Raw genomic sequence first — 18,297 nt, 5'->3', positions numbered from 1 at the left:
TTCATAGCCGTCAAACACAGCCGGAAAATGAGATTGAATAGATAGAGGGATGAGCTGTTTTCTGCAAAGTAGATGTTTGTAAGGATCTAAAACTGACGAGGCAGAGGGTCAGGAGCAACAAATAGGGATTTTGGATCAAGAGCCTCACATGTAATATTGATGAGGAACTTTAGCCTCTCAGTCTGAAGAATATAAAGAGAACACCCAAGATACAAACACCACAGGCCCTGTGGGACTGGAAATAAGAGCTACCATTTAGATCTAGGGGCATGACTCAGTAGGGAATGGACACGCTGAAACTCTTTTTTCTTTTCTGAGCATATGATTGTCATTTAAAAATTTCTTTTTAGCTACCACACAGATCAAACTGACTACACTTCAGTTCCATGCACCTACTTCTTGAGCCGTGATGCCTTTCCTTGTTGTAATCTGACGAATAAATTGATTCAAAGTAGTGAGCACACTGAAAGGAAAAGCCCATGTTTAGTGCAGCAAAATATAAGTAAACAAACATCTAATAAAAAAAATACTGCATATCTGTTAAAGGAATAGCCTGTTCACCAAAGCATCTGAAATCATAATCCCTCTTTACACTCTGGGTAAGATAAAGGCCACTGCAGAACTGACGTGCCTGTAGTTTTGTCACATGGAACCTGATATCATTAATGCCAAGGAGCCCAGTGGTATGGTGAGGGGAAGAACCATGAGTCCAAAGCAGAAACAGCTCTGGCCTGTGAAACACTGCTGAGTTATGAGTGGTTCAGACCATGGCACAAACTGACTTCAATGGCTTTGCCGGGGAGTAACTGAAGGGCACAATTTGCACAGTAACTTGTGGCTTATAGATTCCTTGAGTCACTAGCTAGGGGCAGGACATTAACAGCAAAGGAAAGAACACCAGGAACCAGGTGAAAGTAAAGTGAGTGGAGCTGAGAATGGCCAAAGGATTGAAAGCTGAGTGAGACTGGGCCTTTTTAGTGATGGATCAGAGGTTGGATGTTGGAGAGCAAAAGGAAATTTCTCAAGTTCTTGCTCCTGCTAATGGGGTCAGGGTGTGGCAAACAGTGAATGAAAGAGGCTGTAGGGCTGGGGCTTTTGACGGTATCTGCTATTTCACTTTTAGGGGCCAATCAAACGGACTGGAGGAACAGAAAGTTTGTACCTGGGAAGGAAGCGGTTTTGGCTGTGCGATTTTCCGGATATCATACCGCTCCTGGTTCCAATTCCCCATAAGGGTTTTGTTGGAGTAGGCATCCTCATTGGTGGTGCATCTCCAGCCATACTGCCTAAACTTGGAGGTGCTGTTCCAGTCCGTCCACACTTCTGCATGGCCGGTGGCATGTATCAAGGAACCATGGTGAGGGTTATAGAAACAAGATAGGGACATGACCTAGGAACAGAAACCCAAAAACACATTGGGGATGTCCCTTATCTCTGAAAAGACAAAATAGCACTCTGGAAATGTGTTCCCAACCCTCCCAGCAGCTGGGCATGCAGCTCCCAACCCTTCACTTAGCAGAGCACCATTCATTTTTATCAATGCAAAAACTTTAGTTTGAATTTGTGTGTGTGTGCATGTGTGTGTAATTTATTTTTCCTTATTTAGATAATAACACTTAGTTCTTTTCAGGTTCATCAACTGTCACAAACTATACTAGACCCTTCAGAAAAGTATTATCCTCATTTTCCCCAAGGCCACAGCGAGCTGTCTGAGCTGGGATTAGAATTTGTGAATTGCAAACTCCATGTCATCTGTTCAGACCTTTTCCTATTTGAAGACTTTTAGTGTTGTTATTCGAGTGATTCTTAACAGAAAGAAAAGGAGTACTTGTGGCACCTTAGAGACTAACAAATTTATTAGAGCATAAGCTTTCGTGAGCTACAGCTCACTTCATCGGATGCATCCGATGAAGTGAGCTGTAGCTCACGAAAGCTTATGCTCTAATAAATTTGTTAGTCTCTAAGGTGCCACAAGTACTCCTTTTCTTTTTGCGAATACAGACTAACACGGCTGCTACTCTGAAACCTGTGATTCTTAACAGAGTTTCCTTCCACTGATCGGAAGGATAGGTAATGACATGAGGATAGTTAATGTGAAGCCAATTTTTAAAAAGGGCTCCAGAGGTGACCCTGGCAATTACAGGCCGGTAAGCCTGACTTCAGTACCGGGCAATCTGATTGAAACTATAGTAAAGAACAAAAATGTCAGACACATAGATGAACATAATTTGTTGGGGAATAGTCAACATGGTTTTTGTAAACGGAAATCATGCCTCACCAATCTTCTAGAATTCTTTGAGGAGGTCAACAAGCATGTGGTTAAGGGGGATCCAGTGGCTATAATGTATTTAGATTTTTAGAAAGCCTTTGACAAGGTCCCTCACCAAAGGCTCTTAAGCAAAGTAAGTAGTCATGGGATAAGAGAGAAGGTTCTCTCATGGATTGGTAGCTGGTTAAAAGATAGGAATGAGAGGGTAGGAATAAATGGTCAGTTTTCAGAATGGAGAGAGGTAAATAGTGGCATCCCCCAGGGGTCTGTACTGGGCCCAGTCCTATTTAACATATTCATAAATGATCTGGAAAAGGGGGTAAACAGTGAGATGGCAAAATTTGCAGATGATACAAAACTACTTAAGATAGTTAAGTACCAGGCAGACTGCAAAGAGCTATAAAAGGATCTCTCAAAACTGGGTGACTGGGCACCAAAATGGCAGATGAAATTCAATATTGATAAATGCAAAGAAATGCACATTGGAAAACATAATCCCAACTATACGTATAAAATGATGGGGTCTAAATTAGCTGTTACCACTCAAGAAAGAGATCTTGGAGTCATTGTGGATAGTTCTCTGAAAACATCCACTCAATGTGCAGAGGCAGTCAAAAAAGCAAACAGAATGTTGGGAATCATTAAGAAAGGGATAGATAATAAGACAGAAAATATCATTTTGCCTGTATATAAATCCATGGTACGCCCACATCTTGAATACTGTGTGCAGATGTGGTTGCCCCATCTCGAAAAAGATATATTGGAATTGGAAAAAGTTCAGAAAAGGGCAACAAAAATGATTGGAGGTATGGAATGGCTGCCGTATAAGAAGCGATTAATAAGACTGGGACTTTTCAACTTGGAAAAGAGACAACTAAGGGGGGAAATGATAGAGGTCTATACAGTCAAGACTGGTGTGGAGAAAGTAAATAAGAAAGTGTTATTTACTCCTTCTCATAACACAAGAACTAGAGGCCACCAAATGAAATTAATAGGCAGCAGGTTTAAAACAAACAAAAGGAAATATTTCTTCACACAACACACAGTCAACTTGTGGAACTCCTTGCCAGAGGATGTTGTGAAGGCTGAAATTATAGCAGGCTTCAAAAAAGAACTAGATAAATTCATGGAGGATAGGTCTATCAATGGCTATTAGCCAGGATGGGCAGGGATGGTGTCCCTAGCCTCTGTTTGCCAGAAGCTGGGAATGAGCAATGGGGGATGGATCACTTGATGATTACCTGTTCTTTCGTTCCCTCTGGGGCACCTGGCATTGGCCACTGTCAGAAGACAGGACACTGGACCGGATGGACCTTTGGTCTGACCTAGTATGGCTGTTCTTATGTTCTTATGAATAGTAGCTGGAAGGCTACACAAAAGAGAATGGCAGACAGTAACTGTGTTGCTGTCATAAAATCAATTCTTATTATACTGTGTAATCCACACAGAAAGCTTTAAGTACTATCAAATATGGCTAGACTCTCCTCCCCCTGGATGGAATTATCATTATAGTTATGAGTATAGGTACAGTCTGCTGGAATCTGCTGGGGCTCTGCCCCTACAGTTCAGGAAGACGTCTGCAGATTTTCATTATGATAGTGAATCAGAGTGGGGATTGAGAGTGGATCCTAATTCAAGCAGCTGAATTCCAACACTGGAAAATTCTAGTCTTTGCAATTAGTAAGTTCCTCAGAACTGCAAAATATACACATTGTTCTGAGCAAGAATCTTGGGACATGGCTGAAGATTTCAAACATCCCAATGTTTGGATCTGGAGTTCTGGTTTGGGCCCTTTTGTAGAGAAAAGAGGTTCTGGAAATAGAAAATAAAAGATTATTATTACAATTTATTTGTAAGGTGTTGAGAATGGACTCAGCTCCACACAAGATACAAAGGAAGACACAGTCCAAAAGCTGGACAGCTCATGAACACAACAGAAGGCCCAAAGGGTGGTGCTAACCTTGGCCCTGATTCTGCAGTGATCTTCATCTGGATGCTTAAAGGTTCTCCCCGCCCCGATTGGAGGCTGCACTTTTCAGAGATGGGCTAGTATTTGAGGTTCTTGGAAGAAGAAAGCTTTGAAAAGGAATTCGAAGAATGTGTTGATGGTGAATGGAAAAAGGAAATGAATCTACAAAAGTCTATGAACCGAATCAAGGAGCCTAATGTTTTCCGAAGAACACTATAAAGGATCAGAAGCCAAGGGAGACATGGATACTAGCCCTGCACAAAAAATACCTCAGACTCTGTGGACTCTGATGGGCCCAGTGACATAAGACTCTGCTCCATGGTACACAACTGTTCTGGAATCACAAACCCTGCGTCCTGTTCTTAGCTATGCAGTTCATCCAAGGGTCTCAGACAAAAGTTCCACACAGGAACCTCAGAACACTGGTGTGGACGTGAGTGCAGCAACTTTACTGGGCTGGTGTAGCTGATGTTAAACATCCAAAGGCTGTGCCAATGGAGGAGGAGCAGGGACCAGGAGCTAAGGCAGGCAACCAGAAAAACTGATTTGATCACGTTTATGAGCTCATGTCTTACCAACTAGTGCTGATGTCACCAGCTACTGTGAATCTGTGAAGTGAGACACTTGTAACACTTTTTGTTTACTGAAAACTTTTGTGAGCAGATGTTGCCAGAGCAACACATCTGGACACTTAGCAATGACTAAAAATTAAACATGTGCATAAAAGCTACCCACGTGGGCAGCGAGATCAGCAGCCAGATCAGCTATATTGCTTAGCTCAGTAGCTACCTCCAAGTGCCAGAATACTACCCAGTACTCATTACAAAGCCTCATGTATGATGATTAGCCTCAAAAATGTATCACTTGAGTTAGATAACTAACTCCCCCTGAGCATGGACCTGATCCAAAGCACACTGAAATCAGTTAAAAGACTTTCACTGATTTCAGGAGGCATTGGGTTAAGCCCTATATGAAGAAAAACTCTATTTACCTAAGGCCAAACAGGTATGTGACATCTGTATTACAGAATGATTATTACATTGAAAAGTTAGTGTCTATACAGTGGTTTGAGGCTGAAATGTGCTATCTCAGGGCTAAGGACTATTGTTTAATCAAATCCAAAACACATCTTAGTGTAATGTTCAGGTTACAACTTGAAATGCTGAAAATTCTGGAAACGCAAATCATAAATTGGCATGTTTTATGGGATACATTTAACGGCACAAACAGTAACATACAGAGCTACACAGTGAATCTGGGAAACGGGGCCAGGAAATATTCCCCATGTGTGACATAGCCAAATTAGCCTTACAACTGGAAGAGAACAGTAGCACAGTTTGGTTTGTTTAGAGACGCAACGTTAACAATACTACTTTAATGGAGAGTTTTGTGCTGAATTTCCCTGTTTGCTTCGTAAAGAAAACAAATGAACGAAGAATAAAAGAAACCAGAAACTGGGCAGTGGAGAAAAGAAAACACTAAGTAGCCGCAAGCACCTGAGTCACTATGAGCTGCAAGGTGAGCTCTGCCCATGCAGGAATGACTGCTCTCCTGGCACAGAGCTCCTACCAGACAGGGGCAGAAGCTCTGCAGGCACAGAGACTTTAGCACAGTGTTGCCAGCATCAGCTACTTGGTCACTGCCATATACAAGGCCCCAGCCAGCCCATTGCACCCACCTACGCTCCTCCCACATCTCTGCCCGGTTCCCCCTTGCATGATAGGGGCCTCTTCCGTTTGCAAGGCAGGCCTCCACCGCTCAGCTCGGTCCCCCCCCCTTTGCACCCAGAAACCCCTCCTCCCACGCCCAGCCCTATGACCTGAGGCGACAGGCCCCGCCCACCGATTTAGCCCCGCCCACTCGCACTACAGGCCCCGCCTCTTAGCTCACCCTGACCCGCCCGTAAATCACAGACCACGCCCCCTAGCTCCTTGGCCTGGCCCTGGGGCGATGAAGTCACCGGCGGGACGTGGCAGAGGCGGAGCCGAGCCTGTTCCCATGGAAGCCGGGAGACGCGTCTGACGTCACGCGCTGCGCGCCGGAAGTGAGGCAAGTCACCACGTGGAAGTGGCTGGTCGGGGGAGCGACGGTCTCTGCATTGGTGGAGGGGGGGGGGCCTTTGAGGGTCCCTGCGGGAGGTTCGGGCTCATTGGGGGTCTCCAATGGAGGGTGCCCGCCCCACCCCCTCCCTGGGAGCCCTGGGCTCTGGTAGGCCGTGGGGATGTCTCCCCTCCCCGGGGCGGGTGTCCCCTCTCCCTGCGGGGGGCAGGCGGGTGCTGTGGTGGGGTGGGCTATGGTGCAGATGGGGCCTTTTTTGATGGGGAGAGGTCTAAGGTCTGGTTTCTACGGGGGAGGGTGGGGATGAAATGGGGAGGCCCTTTCCCCCAAAGTGGGAGGCAAGTGAACCGTTCACGTAGGTCCAAAAGCTCAGCCTCGACCCCCACACTTTGGCAGCCCCCTTTAATGCATCGGGCTACCAGGCTTCTTCTCAGAGGCTGGAACTGTGACAGCACAAGGGGGCCCTGACCTGTCTTCCTACTTCTTAGGGTTTTGATACCATGAGACCCACCCGCCGACTCCTTCTAGTTGGGGAAGGAAACTTCTCCTTCTCTGCCTCCTTGTGTGATGCCAGCGATCATGAGACTCACATCACTGCCACTTGCTATGAGAGTGAAGAAAGAGTTTCCAGACAGGCACTTGCTAAAAATAACATACAGCATCTAAGAGGGAAAGGTAAAGAATTCCCCAAAGGAAATCACTTTGCCATACTGTGCTGAATGCTAAGTATTCCCCACAGCTGTCTGGGTGAGTAAGTGAGGGAGTGGATAAAATTATGAAAAAAAGAAATACAGTGAAATTCTTCCAGACAGTGAGATTTATCAGGCTGTGGAATTGTTCCACAGGAAATGCATTTTAACAGCTATTGAAACAAGATCCCTGCATTGAACAATATTATTGATCATAACAATGATAAAGGGCCTCTGGGGAAAGAACAAAGTTACTAAAGCAGGAGATGGTTTTGTAGGAACAATTAAGGCACTTGAAATATTCCTCCAAATATCAATTTCAGACCAGAGAACATTTCCTCAGAAGAAATGAGGGGGATTCTGGAGAAATTCCCTCAGAGGAGTGAAGGACCCTCCAAATACTCATACCTTCAAATCTAATCAGAATCAGACTAAAGAAAACAACAAAAAAGTCCCAGTAGCAGCGGTAGAAGTAAAAGAGGGCTTAACTTCTTGACATCACCTGCAGCGGGGGTAAGGGAAGAAGAAAGAAAATGCCATGTGATATTTAAAACTGGATGGGCAAAGCACTAGAAAATGTGATGGGGGAACAATCCTGAATTGGCCTCTATGAGATGAACTAAATGGGACTATATAGGACTTTTCTTAATGTCTATGATTTTGAAAATAGAACTTGCTTTTCCTTTTCACTTGCCACCTTTTTGACCAACAGTAGAAGCTGTTTGGCAGATTGAAAGCTCCATTAAAATAACCCAACCCTACTCTCTCCCTTTCTACCTGGTTACTTATGTATATATTTTTGTCTTTTCAATGAAGATTCTGTTATTTTAAGTCCCCTGCTCTCATGCTTTTCTTTACTGTTGCAGGGGTTGAAGTTTGTTTTTGTGTGGACTGTACCAAACTGAAGGACTGTTTTTTGCCAGAAAAGAGAAATTTTGATTGCATTTATTTCAATTTCCCTCACTGTGGGAGGAAAGCTGGGGTAACAAAGAATAGAGAGCTTCTTGCGAAATTTTTCTGTAGGTGAGTAAAGTGAAATTAAGTAGCAAAGACTTATCTCCTACCATGTGGCCTGCTGAACCACTTTTTAGAAGTTGCATTCTGGTTCCTGAAACTAGTGCCTTAAATTCACAGCAATTTCCTGGGACTGTTTAAACTCCATTGTTTAGAAAGGGCCCTTTTTCCCCATGTACTTTACTGTCAGTGTTCTGTTTCTAAGTGTCCTGCAAGAGTATTATCAGCTGGTTCTTGTTCTAGCTGTGCAGACGTGCTCACAGAGAAGGGAGAGGTCCATGTGGCTCTTTGCAAAGGTCAGGGAGGGACACCTGCTGACCAGCCAATGAGAGAGTGGCACAACAGCTGGCAAGTCGTGGCTATGGCAGCGGGAGCAGGATTTATCTTGAGTGATGTTCATCCCTTCGACTCAGAAGAGGTTCATGGATATAAGTGCACTGGCTACAGGTAACCTATAGATGCTGCAAAAAGAAGTCCTTGATATTCATGCAGCTCCTAGGTATTTCCATAGTGCCCAACACCATGGTCCAGAACATTATCTTGTGGAGAGGAAACCCCCTCTAATTTTTTTTCATTCTATAAAAGTACAATGTACTTCTCTTTCATCTCTTCATAGGATGGGTAAGAAACACTGACATTCTTGCCTTTTGAGAGAGTATCTGCCAGAAAAAATGGTATCTTAAATCTCAGTATTAGCATTTCTGTTTCCAAGTGGAACCAATAATATTAAGGGGATGGAAAGAGTCTGCATTCTATGATTGGTGTATTTGTTTAGACAGAGCTTGCACCTAGACTTTCTGCAATGTAGACAACATTATACTGACTCAGTCTTCTCAGTTTACTAGTTATTCAATGTCACTTACTTGCTTTTGTGTGTTTAATATTAGTCAGAAATATCAGTTATTTTACCAGATGGTGCATTTGTGTGTGTTGCCAGGAGTCAGGATAAATCCTTCTCTGTAGAAGGTGCATTAAACCACATCTTCACTCGGAGCCTGCCATTTCCACATCCCAGGCCTGTAATCTGCCAGACTGAACTGGAGGACAAGTGGATTTCCTTCCAGGTTCCAGAAATATTTGTGAATAAAATGAACAGGTAAGTGTTCAAGTCCAATATCTGGTTTGATTGTAGATTTATTTGCCAGGCTGCATTTGGGCCAGGCTGATACTAAACAAAGCCAGACAATGGCTCAGTCCACTGCTAATTTAATCCACAATCTTGCGTGAATGATCAGTTCGCATCTCTGAGACAGGTAATTATTAAATGTTCCAAATTCCATTTTCTCTCAGAGGGGAAAAAGAGCAAATTTGGTCATTTAATGTTTTTTACATGTTGGTTTCATATTTATGGTCCACTTAGCATAAGGCTTCAGAAGAGAGAGGATAACTTGCTAGCCAAAGATGGTAGACTCTTCCTAGCCACAGGAGTAGAAGAGTGAAGTTTTAATTACATATTGTGCAATGATTTGGGAGCAGCCCTGTAGGTGGCTTAGTCTGTGCTAATATCGCTAAGGCTAGTTAGGATTAAAAACTATAACCAAGTTTTTAATCTGTCTCTAAACTGGTTCGTATTCTGGAAAATATCCAGACCTAACATACTTTGATTGGCCTCCTTAAATAAGCTTGTAATGCTAATAGTGAGTGGAAGTCAGCTGATACTTGCTAAGGAAGTCCTCCCCCTTCCACCAGCCGAAGTGCAACAAATCCTCAATTGCAACTCTTTAACACAAACCCTTATGTCCCGCAGATGTCTTGGTAATAACTATGTCACCATCACTAAAGATTTTCCTTGTCCAGGTGGCTATTGAAAGCAAGCTTAACATTAAGGATCACTTTGGAGAAGTCAAGGAGTACTTGTGGCACCTTAGAGACTAACAAATTTATTTGAGCATAAGCTTTCGTGAGCTACAGCTCACTTCATCGGATGCATTCAGTAGAAACTACAGTAGGGAGATTTACACACACACACACCCCATGAAACAATGGGTATTACCATAACACTGTAAGGAGAGTGATCACTTAAGATGAGCTATTACCAGCAGGTAGGGAGGGTGCGGCGGAGAGGAATAACATGGGGAAATAGTTTTACTTTGTGTAATGACCCATCTACTCCCAGTCTCTATTCAAGCCTAAGTTAATTGTATCCAGCTTGCAAATTAATTTCAATTCAGCAGTCTCTTGTTGGAGTCTGTTTTTGAAGTTTTTTTGTTGAAGAGTAGCCACTCTCAGGTCTGTAATTGAGTGACCAGAGAGACTGAAGTGTTCTCCGACTGGTTTTTGAATGTTATAATTCTTGACGTCTGATTTGTGTCCATTTATTCTTTTACGTAGAGACTGTCCAGTTTGACCAATGTACGTGGCAGAGGGGCATTGCTGGCACATGATGGCATGTATCACATTGGTAGATGCGCAGGTGAACGAGCCTCTGATAATGTGGCTGATGTGATTAGGCCCTATGATGGTGTCCCCTGAATAGATATGTGGACAGAGTTGGCAACGGGCTTTGTTGCAAGGGTAGGTTCCTGGGTTAGTGGTTCTGTTGTGTGGTTGCTGGTGAGTATTTGCTTCAGGTTGGGGGGCTGTCTGTAAGCAAGGAGTGGCCTGTCTCCCAAGATCTGTGAGAGTGATGGGTCGTCCTTCAGGATAGGTTATAGATCCTTGATGATACGTTGGACAGGTTTTAGTTGGGGGCTGAAGGTGATGGCTAGTGGCATTCTGTTATTTTCTTTGTTGGGCCTGTCCTGTAGTAGGTGACTTCTGGGTACTCTTCTGGCTCTGTCAATCTGTTTCTTCACTTCAGCAGGTGGGTATTGTAGTTGTAAGAATGCTTGATAAAGATCTTGTAGGTGTTTGTCTCTGTCTGAGGGGTTGGAGCAAATGCGGTTGTATTGTAGAGCTTGGCTGTAGACAATGGATCGTGTGGTGTGATCTGGATGAAAGCTGGAGTCATGTAGGTAGGAATAGCGGTCAGTAGATTTCCCGGTATAGGGTGGTGTTTATGTGACCATCACTTATTAGCATCGTAGTGTCCAGAAAGTGGATCTCTTGTGTGGACTGGTCCAGGCTGAGGTTGATGGTGAGATGGAAATTGTTGAAATCATGGTGGAATTCCTCAAGGGCTTCTTTTCCATGGGTCCAGATGATGAAGATGTCATCGATGTAGCGCAAGTAGAGTAGAGGCATTAGGGGATGAGAGCTGAGGAAGCGTTTTTCTAAGTCAGCCATAAAAATGTTGGCATACTGTGGGGCCATGTGGGTACCCATCGCAGTGCCGCTGATTTGAAGGTATACATTGTCCCCAAATGTGAAATAGTACCACATATGAGAAGTCATTCATCATACTTGTCTAAATTATAAACAGAGGAAAATGTTTTTACAAGTCTAACTGCAGTGATTTTTATAATCTGCTGTTTTGTTTTTAATAGGGGTTTCCTAGATACCAATTCAGATCATCCTGTAAGAACTATAAATGAAAAGCTCATCGCTCAACTCAGCCAAACCTTCCCATTACAAAGGATTGACCATTCTCTTTCTCTGCTGCACCAAGGCCACCTAAGTGCTGTTTCTCAGTCGAACACCTTTTGGATCATTCCCAACACAGAGCAAAATTCAAGTTCTGAACCTCCAGGTAAGGGAACAGCAAGAAGTGTCTTATTTCCTGACCTTCATTTCTGCAGGAACATAGATCAATATGACAGGATGAAGGCTCAGGAGGGAGAACAGCTCTCAGAACATTATCTTCTTAGATCTTCCCATCTGGTTTATGTTCAGGATGTGGTACGAAGGCTGAACTTTCTCCCTGGGACTCTGCATGTTCTCACTGGGCCTGTCTTTAGGAAGTGTCTGATCTCTCCTCACACTCTGCCTGTTTTTCATGAGACTCTTTTTATATGTGCAGTTGATAAGGGTACAGAGGGCAGCTGTATCCAGATGCTTATGGATAATATTAAGAATACTGTGAGTTCTCTGCTCCCACCTCTTTCATGTTTTACATTGAACTCCACAGTAGAGGAAGCAAAAAGCTCTGGAATAATTGAGCTAAATGATTCAGTCATGCCTGAGCCTCATCTTGATAAAACTCAATATTTCATCTGTGTGAAAACGGACACTTCAGACTCCAAAGCCAATGGCTCTTGCATAGGAGACATATCAGCAGCTCCCTGTGGGTCAATAAACAGTAAACTGGGCATTGTGTTTGCATCCGTGAATCTTGACCTGCTAGCCATGAAAATTTGTGGAATTTCTGACTGGCGAATGTTGTGGACCTTAGATGAGCGTTTCCTGAATCAGTTTATTGGAGGAGAGTTAGGACCCTTCAAGAGCTTTTCACTCCATCCACCTTCCTATGTGCATGATGTCAGCTTCTGGGTTCCTGCATGGGAACAGTTTGATGAAATTGCATTTCACACCATTGCCAGGTGTGTGTCACAGGAAACTGTCACGTCCATCCAGCTCCTTGACAGCTTTCAGCATCCACAGACTGGACAAACCAGCCTCTGCTACAGACTAACCTTCCAGTCCTGTGACAAGGCTCTTACGCGCCAGCAGGTGGCAGAGATGCAGATGCAGTTTAGAAAGGAGATACAGCAATGTTTGCACATAACTCTTAGGTAGATCATTGTATGCTGTTTTCAGACCTTCATCAACAGCACCCTTAATTCACTTTCTTGGGAGAAGCCTGGATTTCATGTTGTGTGGTCCCTTAACACTGTGTGTTACTATTATGTCTAGCCAAATCATGCCTCTTATAAAGGCTGTGCAGATTCATTTAAAATATTATATACCTGCCTTTAATTCTGTTCTCAACAAATAATAAAGTTCAGCTGTCTTCTCCTTTGATTGTATATGACTGTTGAAATGTCAGATCTCAGTGGGTGTTTTCTTTAACAGGTTCCTGTAAAAAGGTGGAGTTGGAAGCGATTCTGCTTATTTGTGCCAAAGGTGAGTTTAAGTTAACCCTCTGGACAAGTCTGCCCAATGTTGTTTGATTATATTCAGCTGGAAGCACTTATCAGTGGCCTCTCTGATCAGGCACACTTGAAACAGGAAAACTTCAACAATTGCCCACCACTAGGTTAAAATGTCTGAGCATTTTTCTCTGTCAAATCATGGAGGCTCAAGGGGTCTCACCACAAGAAGTCAACACACATCTGAACCCAAAAATGCCTCAGATCTGTGGCATCTCTTTCTATAGAAGGGACACAGCAGAAGCTGCCTAATCCAAGGCAGTGGGAGGTACAGTGTGGGTTTTGAAGTGGGATCTTTTGAGTCTCTAATGGGTGTAGCCACTGCAGGGAGGAGCTGGAAATATGACACCCTATTTGATTCCAGTTTGACAGTTCTGTTCACAGTTTAGAAATTGAAAACAGGTGCAAGGCAAGACTGGGAGTCCACAGGAAAATGACACAAGCGTAACAAACCATGCTGTGTATGGATGGTATATTTGGCACTGGTAGCATCATGCTATGGATAATAAAGGACAATGTTCTCACTAAACGACCTTAACTGGTTTTGGATCTTCCCAGGATTTTTCAATTTCATATGGGGGTGGCCCACTTAGGAGGCATTCTTCCGCATCCACCCCTCGTACGGGGAGACTCAGTTCCATGTTTTATGGAGTGCTCTTCTTTGCACCCCTCCCCTAGCACAGACTGTTATACACTTAGTGCACAGTGGACTCCCTTGCATGGTAAAACTCACTGCACAGAGGGGTGCTCTTTTTACACCCCCTTACAGGGTTAGACTTGCACAATCACGTTGCATAGTGGGGCACTCACTTTTACAACCCTCGCAGGGTTAGGCTTGCACACACCCAGTGCGCAGTGGGGCATCTTTTACACCCCCTGTTGCATGATGAGAATTGCACAGCGGGGTGCTCTCCTATACAAACGCCCCCCGTTGCAGGGAGAGAAGTACACAACAGGACGCTCTCCTGTGCCCCTCCTTGACAGGTGAGAATAGCACGCTCAGAGCACAGCGGGGCGCTCTCCTACGCACCTCCCTTGCACGGTAAGAATTGCGGGCTCCATGCACAGCGGGGAGCTTTTCCCTCCCTCCCTCGCCCGCCCGGTGCCGGGAGCGGACCGAAGCCCGGCTCAGGTGGGCGCAGCGGGTCCCGGGGCGGGGCGGCTGCCGTCTGCGCCTGGGCTGCCCGCACTAAGTATGGCGGCCGCCGGCCTCAGCCCGCGCGCCGCCCGCGAGAGCCCGGCGCGCGCCTGCCCGAGCTCGGCATGGCGGCCAAAGGGACCCGGCCGCGGTCGAGGGGAGGCGGCGGGGAGCCGGTCCGGCCGCGAGAGGAAGGGCCGGGGCCGGGGCCGGCGGAGGCCAAGGCGGAGTAGGTGCCCGGCGGGCGGCGCGGCTGAGGGGCAGGGGCCCGGCCGTGGGGGGTGCGGGGCGCGCGCTGCTGGGGGTGCCCCCGCGGGGCGCCAGGGCCGGGCCCCGCGCGCGCGCGCCCTGGCGAGGGGGGCCCGGCTCGCGAGCTCAGCCCGGCGCGCGGGGGACGGCACGAGCCAGGTGCAGAGCGGCCCCCCTTCCCCCTGGCGTGTGAGCTGCATATAGGCAGCGCCCATCAGCCTTGCTGCGGCCCGATAAAGAAATCGTGAAGGGACCCAGGCAATGGTGGGGTGGCCCTGCTGCTGCCAGGATATACCAGAGGCAAGGTGGGTGAGGTAAATACCAAACATTGCTACACCCACCATAAAAAGAAAAGGAGGACTTGTGGCCCCTTAGAGACTAACACATTTATTAGAGCATAAGCGTTCGTGAGCAACAGCTCGCTTCATGGATGGTTATAAACTGTTCAGGAAGGACAGGCAGGGCAGAAAAGGTGGGGGAGTAGCACTGTATGTAAGGGAGCAGTATGACTGCTCAGAGCTCCGGTACGAAACTGTGGAAAAACCTGAGTGTCTCTGGATTAAGTTTAGAAGTGTGTGCAACAAGAGTGATGTCATGGTGGGAGTCTGCTATAGACCACCGGACCAGGGGGATGAGGTGGATGAGGCTTTCTTCCGGCAACTCACGGAAGCTACTAGATCGCATGCCCTGATTCTCATGGGTGACTTTAATTTTCCTGATATCTGCTGGGAGAGCAATACAGCGGTGCATAGACAATCCAGGAAGTTTTTGGAAAGCGTAGGGGACAATTTCCTGGTGCAAGTGCTAGGGGAGCCAACTAGGGGGAGCGCTTTTCTTGACCTGCTGCTCACAAACCGGGTAGAATTAGTGGGGGAAGCAAAAGTGGATGGGAATCTGGGAGGCAGTGACCATGAGTTGGTTGAGTTCAGGATCCTGACGCAGGGAAGAAAGGTAAGCAGCAGGATACGGACCCTGGACTTCAGGAAAGCAGACTTTGACTCCCTCAGGGAACAGATGGCCAGGATCCCCTGGGGGACTAACATGAAAGGGAAGGGAGTCCAGGAGAGCTGGCTGTATTTCAAGGAATCCCTGTTGAGGTTACAGGGACAAACCATCCCGATGAGTCGAAAGAATAGTAAATATGGCAGGCGACCAGCTTGGCTTAATGGTGAAATCCTAGCGGATCTTAAACATAAAAAAGAAGCTTACAAGAAGTGGAAGCTTGGACATATGACCAGGGAAGAGTATAAAAATATTGCTCGGGCATGTAGGAAAGATATCAGGAGGGCCAAATCGCACCTGGAGCTGCAGCTAGCAAGAGATGTCAAGAGTAACAAGAAGGGTTTCTTCAGGTATGTTGGCAACAAGAAGAAAGCCAAGGAAAGTGTGGGCCCCTTACTGAATGAGGGAGGCAAGCTAGTGACAGAGGATGTGGAAAAAGCTAATGTACTCAATGCTTTTTTTGCCTCTGTTTTCACTAACAAGGTCAGCTCCCAGACTGCTGTGCTGGGCATCACAAAATGGGGAAGAGATGGCCAGCCCTCTGTAGAGATAGAGGTGGTTAGGGACTATTTAGAAAAGCTGGACGTGCACAAGTCCATGGGGCCGGACGAATTGCATCCGAGAGTGCTGAGGGAATTGGCGGCTGTGATTGCAGAGCCCTTGGCCATTATCTTTGAAAACTCGTGGCGAACGGGGGAAGTCCCGGATGACTGGAAAAAGGCTAATGTAGTGCCCATCTTTAAAAAAGGGAAGAAGGAGGATCCTGGGAACTACAAGCCGGTCAGCCTCACCTCAGTCCCTGGAAAAATCATGGAGCAGGTCCTCAAAGAATCAATCCTGAAGCACTTAGAGGAGAGGAAAGTGATCAGGAACAGTCAGCATGGATTCACCAAGGGAAGGTCATGCCTGACTAATCTAATCGCCTTTTATGATGAGATTACTGGTTCTGTGGATGAAGGGAAAGCAGTGGATGTATTGTTTCTTGACTTTAGCAAAGCTTTTGACACGGTCTCCCACAGCATTCTTGTCAGCAAGTTAAGGAAGTATGGGCTGGATGAATGCACTATAAGGTGGGTAGAAAGCTGGCTAGATTGTCGGGCTCAACGGGTAGTGATCAATGGCTCCATGTCTAGTTGGCAGCCGGTGTCAAGTGGAGTGCCCCAGGGGTCGGTCCTGGGGCCCGTTTTGTTCAATATCTTCATAAATGATCTGGAGGATGGTGTGGATTGCACTCTCAGCAAATTTGCGGATGATACTAAACTGGGAGGAGTGGTAGATACGCTGGAGGGGAGGGATAGGATACAGAAGGACCTAGACAAATTGGAAGATTGGGCCAAAAGAAATCTAATGAGGTTCAATAAGGATAAGTGCAGGGTCCTGCACTTAGGATGGAAGAATCCAATGCACCGCTACAGACTAGGGACCGAATGGCTCGGCAGCAGTTCTGCGGAAAAGGACCTAGGGGTGACAGTGGACGAGAAGCTGGATATGAGTCAGCAGTGTGCCCTTGTTGCCAAGAAGGCCAATGGCATTTTGGGATGTATAAGTAGGGGCATAGCGAGCAGATCGAGGGACGTGATCGTTCCCCTCTATTCGACACTGGTGAGGCCTCATCTGGAGTACTGTGTCCAGTTTTGGGCCCCACACTACAAGAAGGATGTGGATAAATTGGAAAGAGTACAGCGAAGGGCAACAAAAATGATTAGGGGTCTAGAGCACATGACTTATGAGGAGAGGCTGAGGGAGCTGGGATTGTTTAGTCTGCAGAAGAGAAGAATGAGGGGGGATTTGATAGCTGCTTTCAACTACCTGAAAGGGGGTTTCAAAGAGGATGGCTCTAGACTGTTCTCAATGGTAGCAGATGACAGAACGAGGAGTAATGGTCTCAAGTTGCAATGGGGGAGGTTTAGATTGGATATTAGGAAAAACTTTTTCACTAAGAGGGTGGTGAAACACTGGAATGCGTTACCTAGGGAGGTGGTAGAATCTCCTTCCTTAGAGGTTTTTAAGGTCAGGCTTGACAAAGCCCTGGCTAGGATGATTTAACTGGGACTTGGTCCTGCTTTGAGCAGGGGGTTGGACTAGATGACCTTCTGGGGTCCCTTCCAACCCTGATATTCTATGATTCTATGATTCATCGGATGCATTTGGTGGAAAAAACCATGTCTCCCTGTGAAGGGACCTGACCGTCTCCAAAGCCTTGTGGGGGGTGGCCCTGTGTAGCTTGGGTCTGTTAGTCATTAGCAAGGGTTTTGCGCCGTGAATGCACCAGGGCTCAGTTTCTGCAAGCAGAGCCTGGCCTTTAGCTAGACTTGTTGAACATGGCAGGATGGTTTCACCAGAGTTTAGCTCTAGCCGCCTCTCAGAGCCGAGGGACCCAATGGGTAGAAGTTGATCTGGCACGCACTCGTTTGGAATATCCTTGGCATAGAGGTGCTGAGATGCCCCAATGGTGGGTGTGGTACCAGGACCCCAATAGAATGGATTCACTGACATCAAAACTAGGTTTGAGCTGTAGTAAGGCATAACAGTAGGAATGAAAAAAAACAGAGTAGAGCCTGTGGCCATGCACATTTCCTCAGTGTAGTTAGAAAGGTAGCTGTAGCACTTGGTGCCAGGGTGCCATCCACCCTCACAGCCTAAGCAGGGCTGGGTCTGGTAAGCGCTGGGATGGGGGTTCAAGGGGTGGAAGGATGGCCCAGTGATTAGGGCACTAGCCTGGGATTCTGGAGACCTGGGTACAAGGCCCTGCTCTGCCACAGACTTCCTTGGGCAAGTCTCTTAGTTCCTCTGGGCCTTATCTCCACATCTGTAAAACAGTGGTAAGAACACTCTCTTGCTTGTTGTGAGGGTAAATGTATTCAAGATTGTGAGTTCAGCTACAACAGTGGTGGGGCCACATAAGTATGTAAAATAGAGTGTGGAAAATGTCTCTAAAGGGT

At 46.2% G+C, this 18,297-nt stretch overlaps 3 protein-coding genes across 17 annotated transcripts in view; 2 read left to right on the top strand and 1 right to left on the bottom strand.

Moving 5' to 3' along the window:
- Positions 1-6,205, bottom strand: part of C22H11orf1 (chromosome 22 C11orf1 homolog) — a 29,036-nt gene extending 22,831 nt beyond the window's left edge. For 2 of the 5 annotated variants that reach the window (XM_043501011.1, XM_043501010.1), the window contains exon 1: positions 1,163-1,302. Coding sequence is in view for 3 of the 5 variants with exons in the window: in XM_043501012.1 (XP_043356947.1) it covers positions 397-463; positions 1,163-1,390; positions 3,511-3,543 (328 nt within the window). In the remaining 2 variants the exon portion in view is untranslated. Of the gene's footprint in view, positions 1-396; positions 464-1,162; positions 1,391-3,510; positions 3,631-5,686; positions 5,856-6,128 lie in introns of those variants that run through there. The other 3 variants (XM_038380917.2, XM_043501013.1, XM_043501012.1) reach the window with 3 other exon arrangements.
- A 7-nt stretch (positions 6,206-6,212) lies between these two features.
- Positions 6,213-13,969, top strand: FDXACB1 (ferredoxin-fold anticodon binding domain containing 1). 5 transcript variants are annotated; one of them, XM_043501005.1, is made up of 7 exons: positions 6,530-6,971; positions 7,852-8,008; positions 8,243-8,446; positions 8,937-9,095; positions 11,425-11,627; positions 12,890-12,940; positions 13,794-13,969. In XM_043501005.1, exons 1-7 carry the CDS (start codon positions 6,797-6,799, stop codon positions 13,952-13,954), a joined length of 1,110 nt encoding a protein of 369 aa, XP_043356940.1. In that variant the 5' UTR covers positions 6,530-6,796; the 3' UTR covers positions 13,955-13,969. The 5 variants fall into 5 exon arrangements, with proteins under 5 accessions (XP_043356939.1, XP_038236710.1, XP_038236711.1 ...); XM_043501004.1 differs by lacking the exons at positions 12,890-12,940; positions 13,794-13,969 and adding an exon at positions 6,213-6,339 and having other exon boundaries at positions 6,785-6,971; positions 11,425-12,835; XM_038380782.2 differs by lacking the exons at positions 12,890-12,940; positions 13,794-13,969 and adding an exon at positions 6,270-6,287 and having other exon boundaries at positions 6,785-6,971; positions 11,425-12,835.
- Positions 13,970-14,046: 77 nt separating this feature from the next.
- The window catches only part of ALG9 (ALG9 alpha-1,2-mannosyltransferase), a 96,423-nt gene continuing 92,172 nt past the window's right edge, over positions 14,047-18,297 (top strand). The window contains exon 1 of one of the 7 annotated variants that reach the window (XM_043501007.1): positions 14,047-14,337. In XM_043501007.1, the coding sequence (XP_043356942.1) occupies positions 14,162-14,337 (176 nt within the window). In that variant the 5' untranslated portion in view covers positions 14,047-14,161. Of the gene's footprint in view, positions 14,338-14,549; positions 14,668-18,297 lie in introns of those variants that run through there. The other 6 variants (XM_043501008.1, XM_043501006.1, XM_043501009.1 and 3 more) reach the window with 6 other exon arrangements.

Source organism: Dermochelys coriacea, chromosome 22 (genome assembly GCF_009764565.3).
Source record: "Dermochelys coriacea isolate rDerCor1 chromosome 22, rDerCor1.pri.v4, whole genome shotgun sequence".
Classification (NCBI taxonomy): Eukaryota; Metazoa; Chordata; order Testudines; family Dermochelyidae; genus Dermochelys; species Dermochelys coriacea.
The sequence above is the reverse complement of the archived record's forward strand: the minus strand, read 5'-3'. Positions and strand labels throughout refer to the sequence as shown.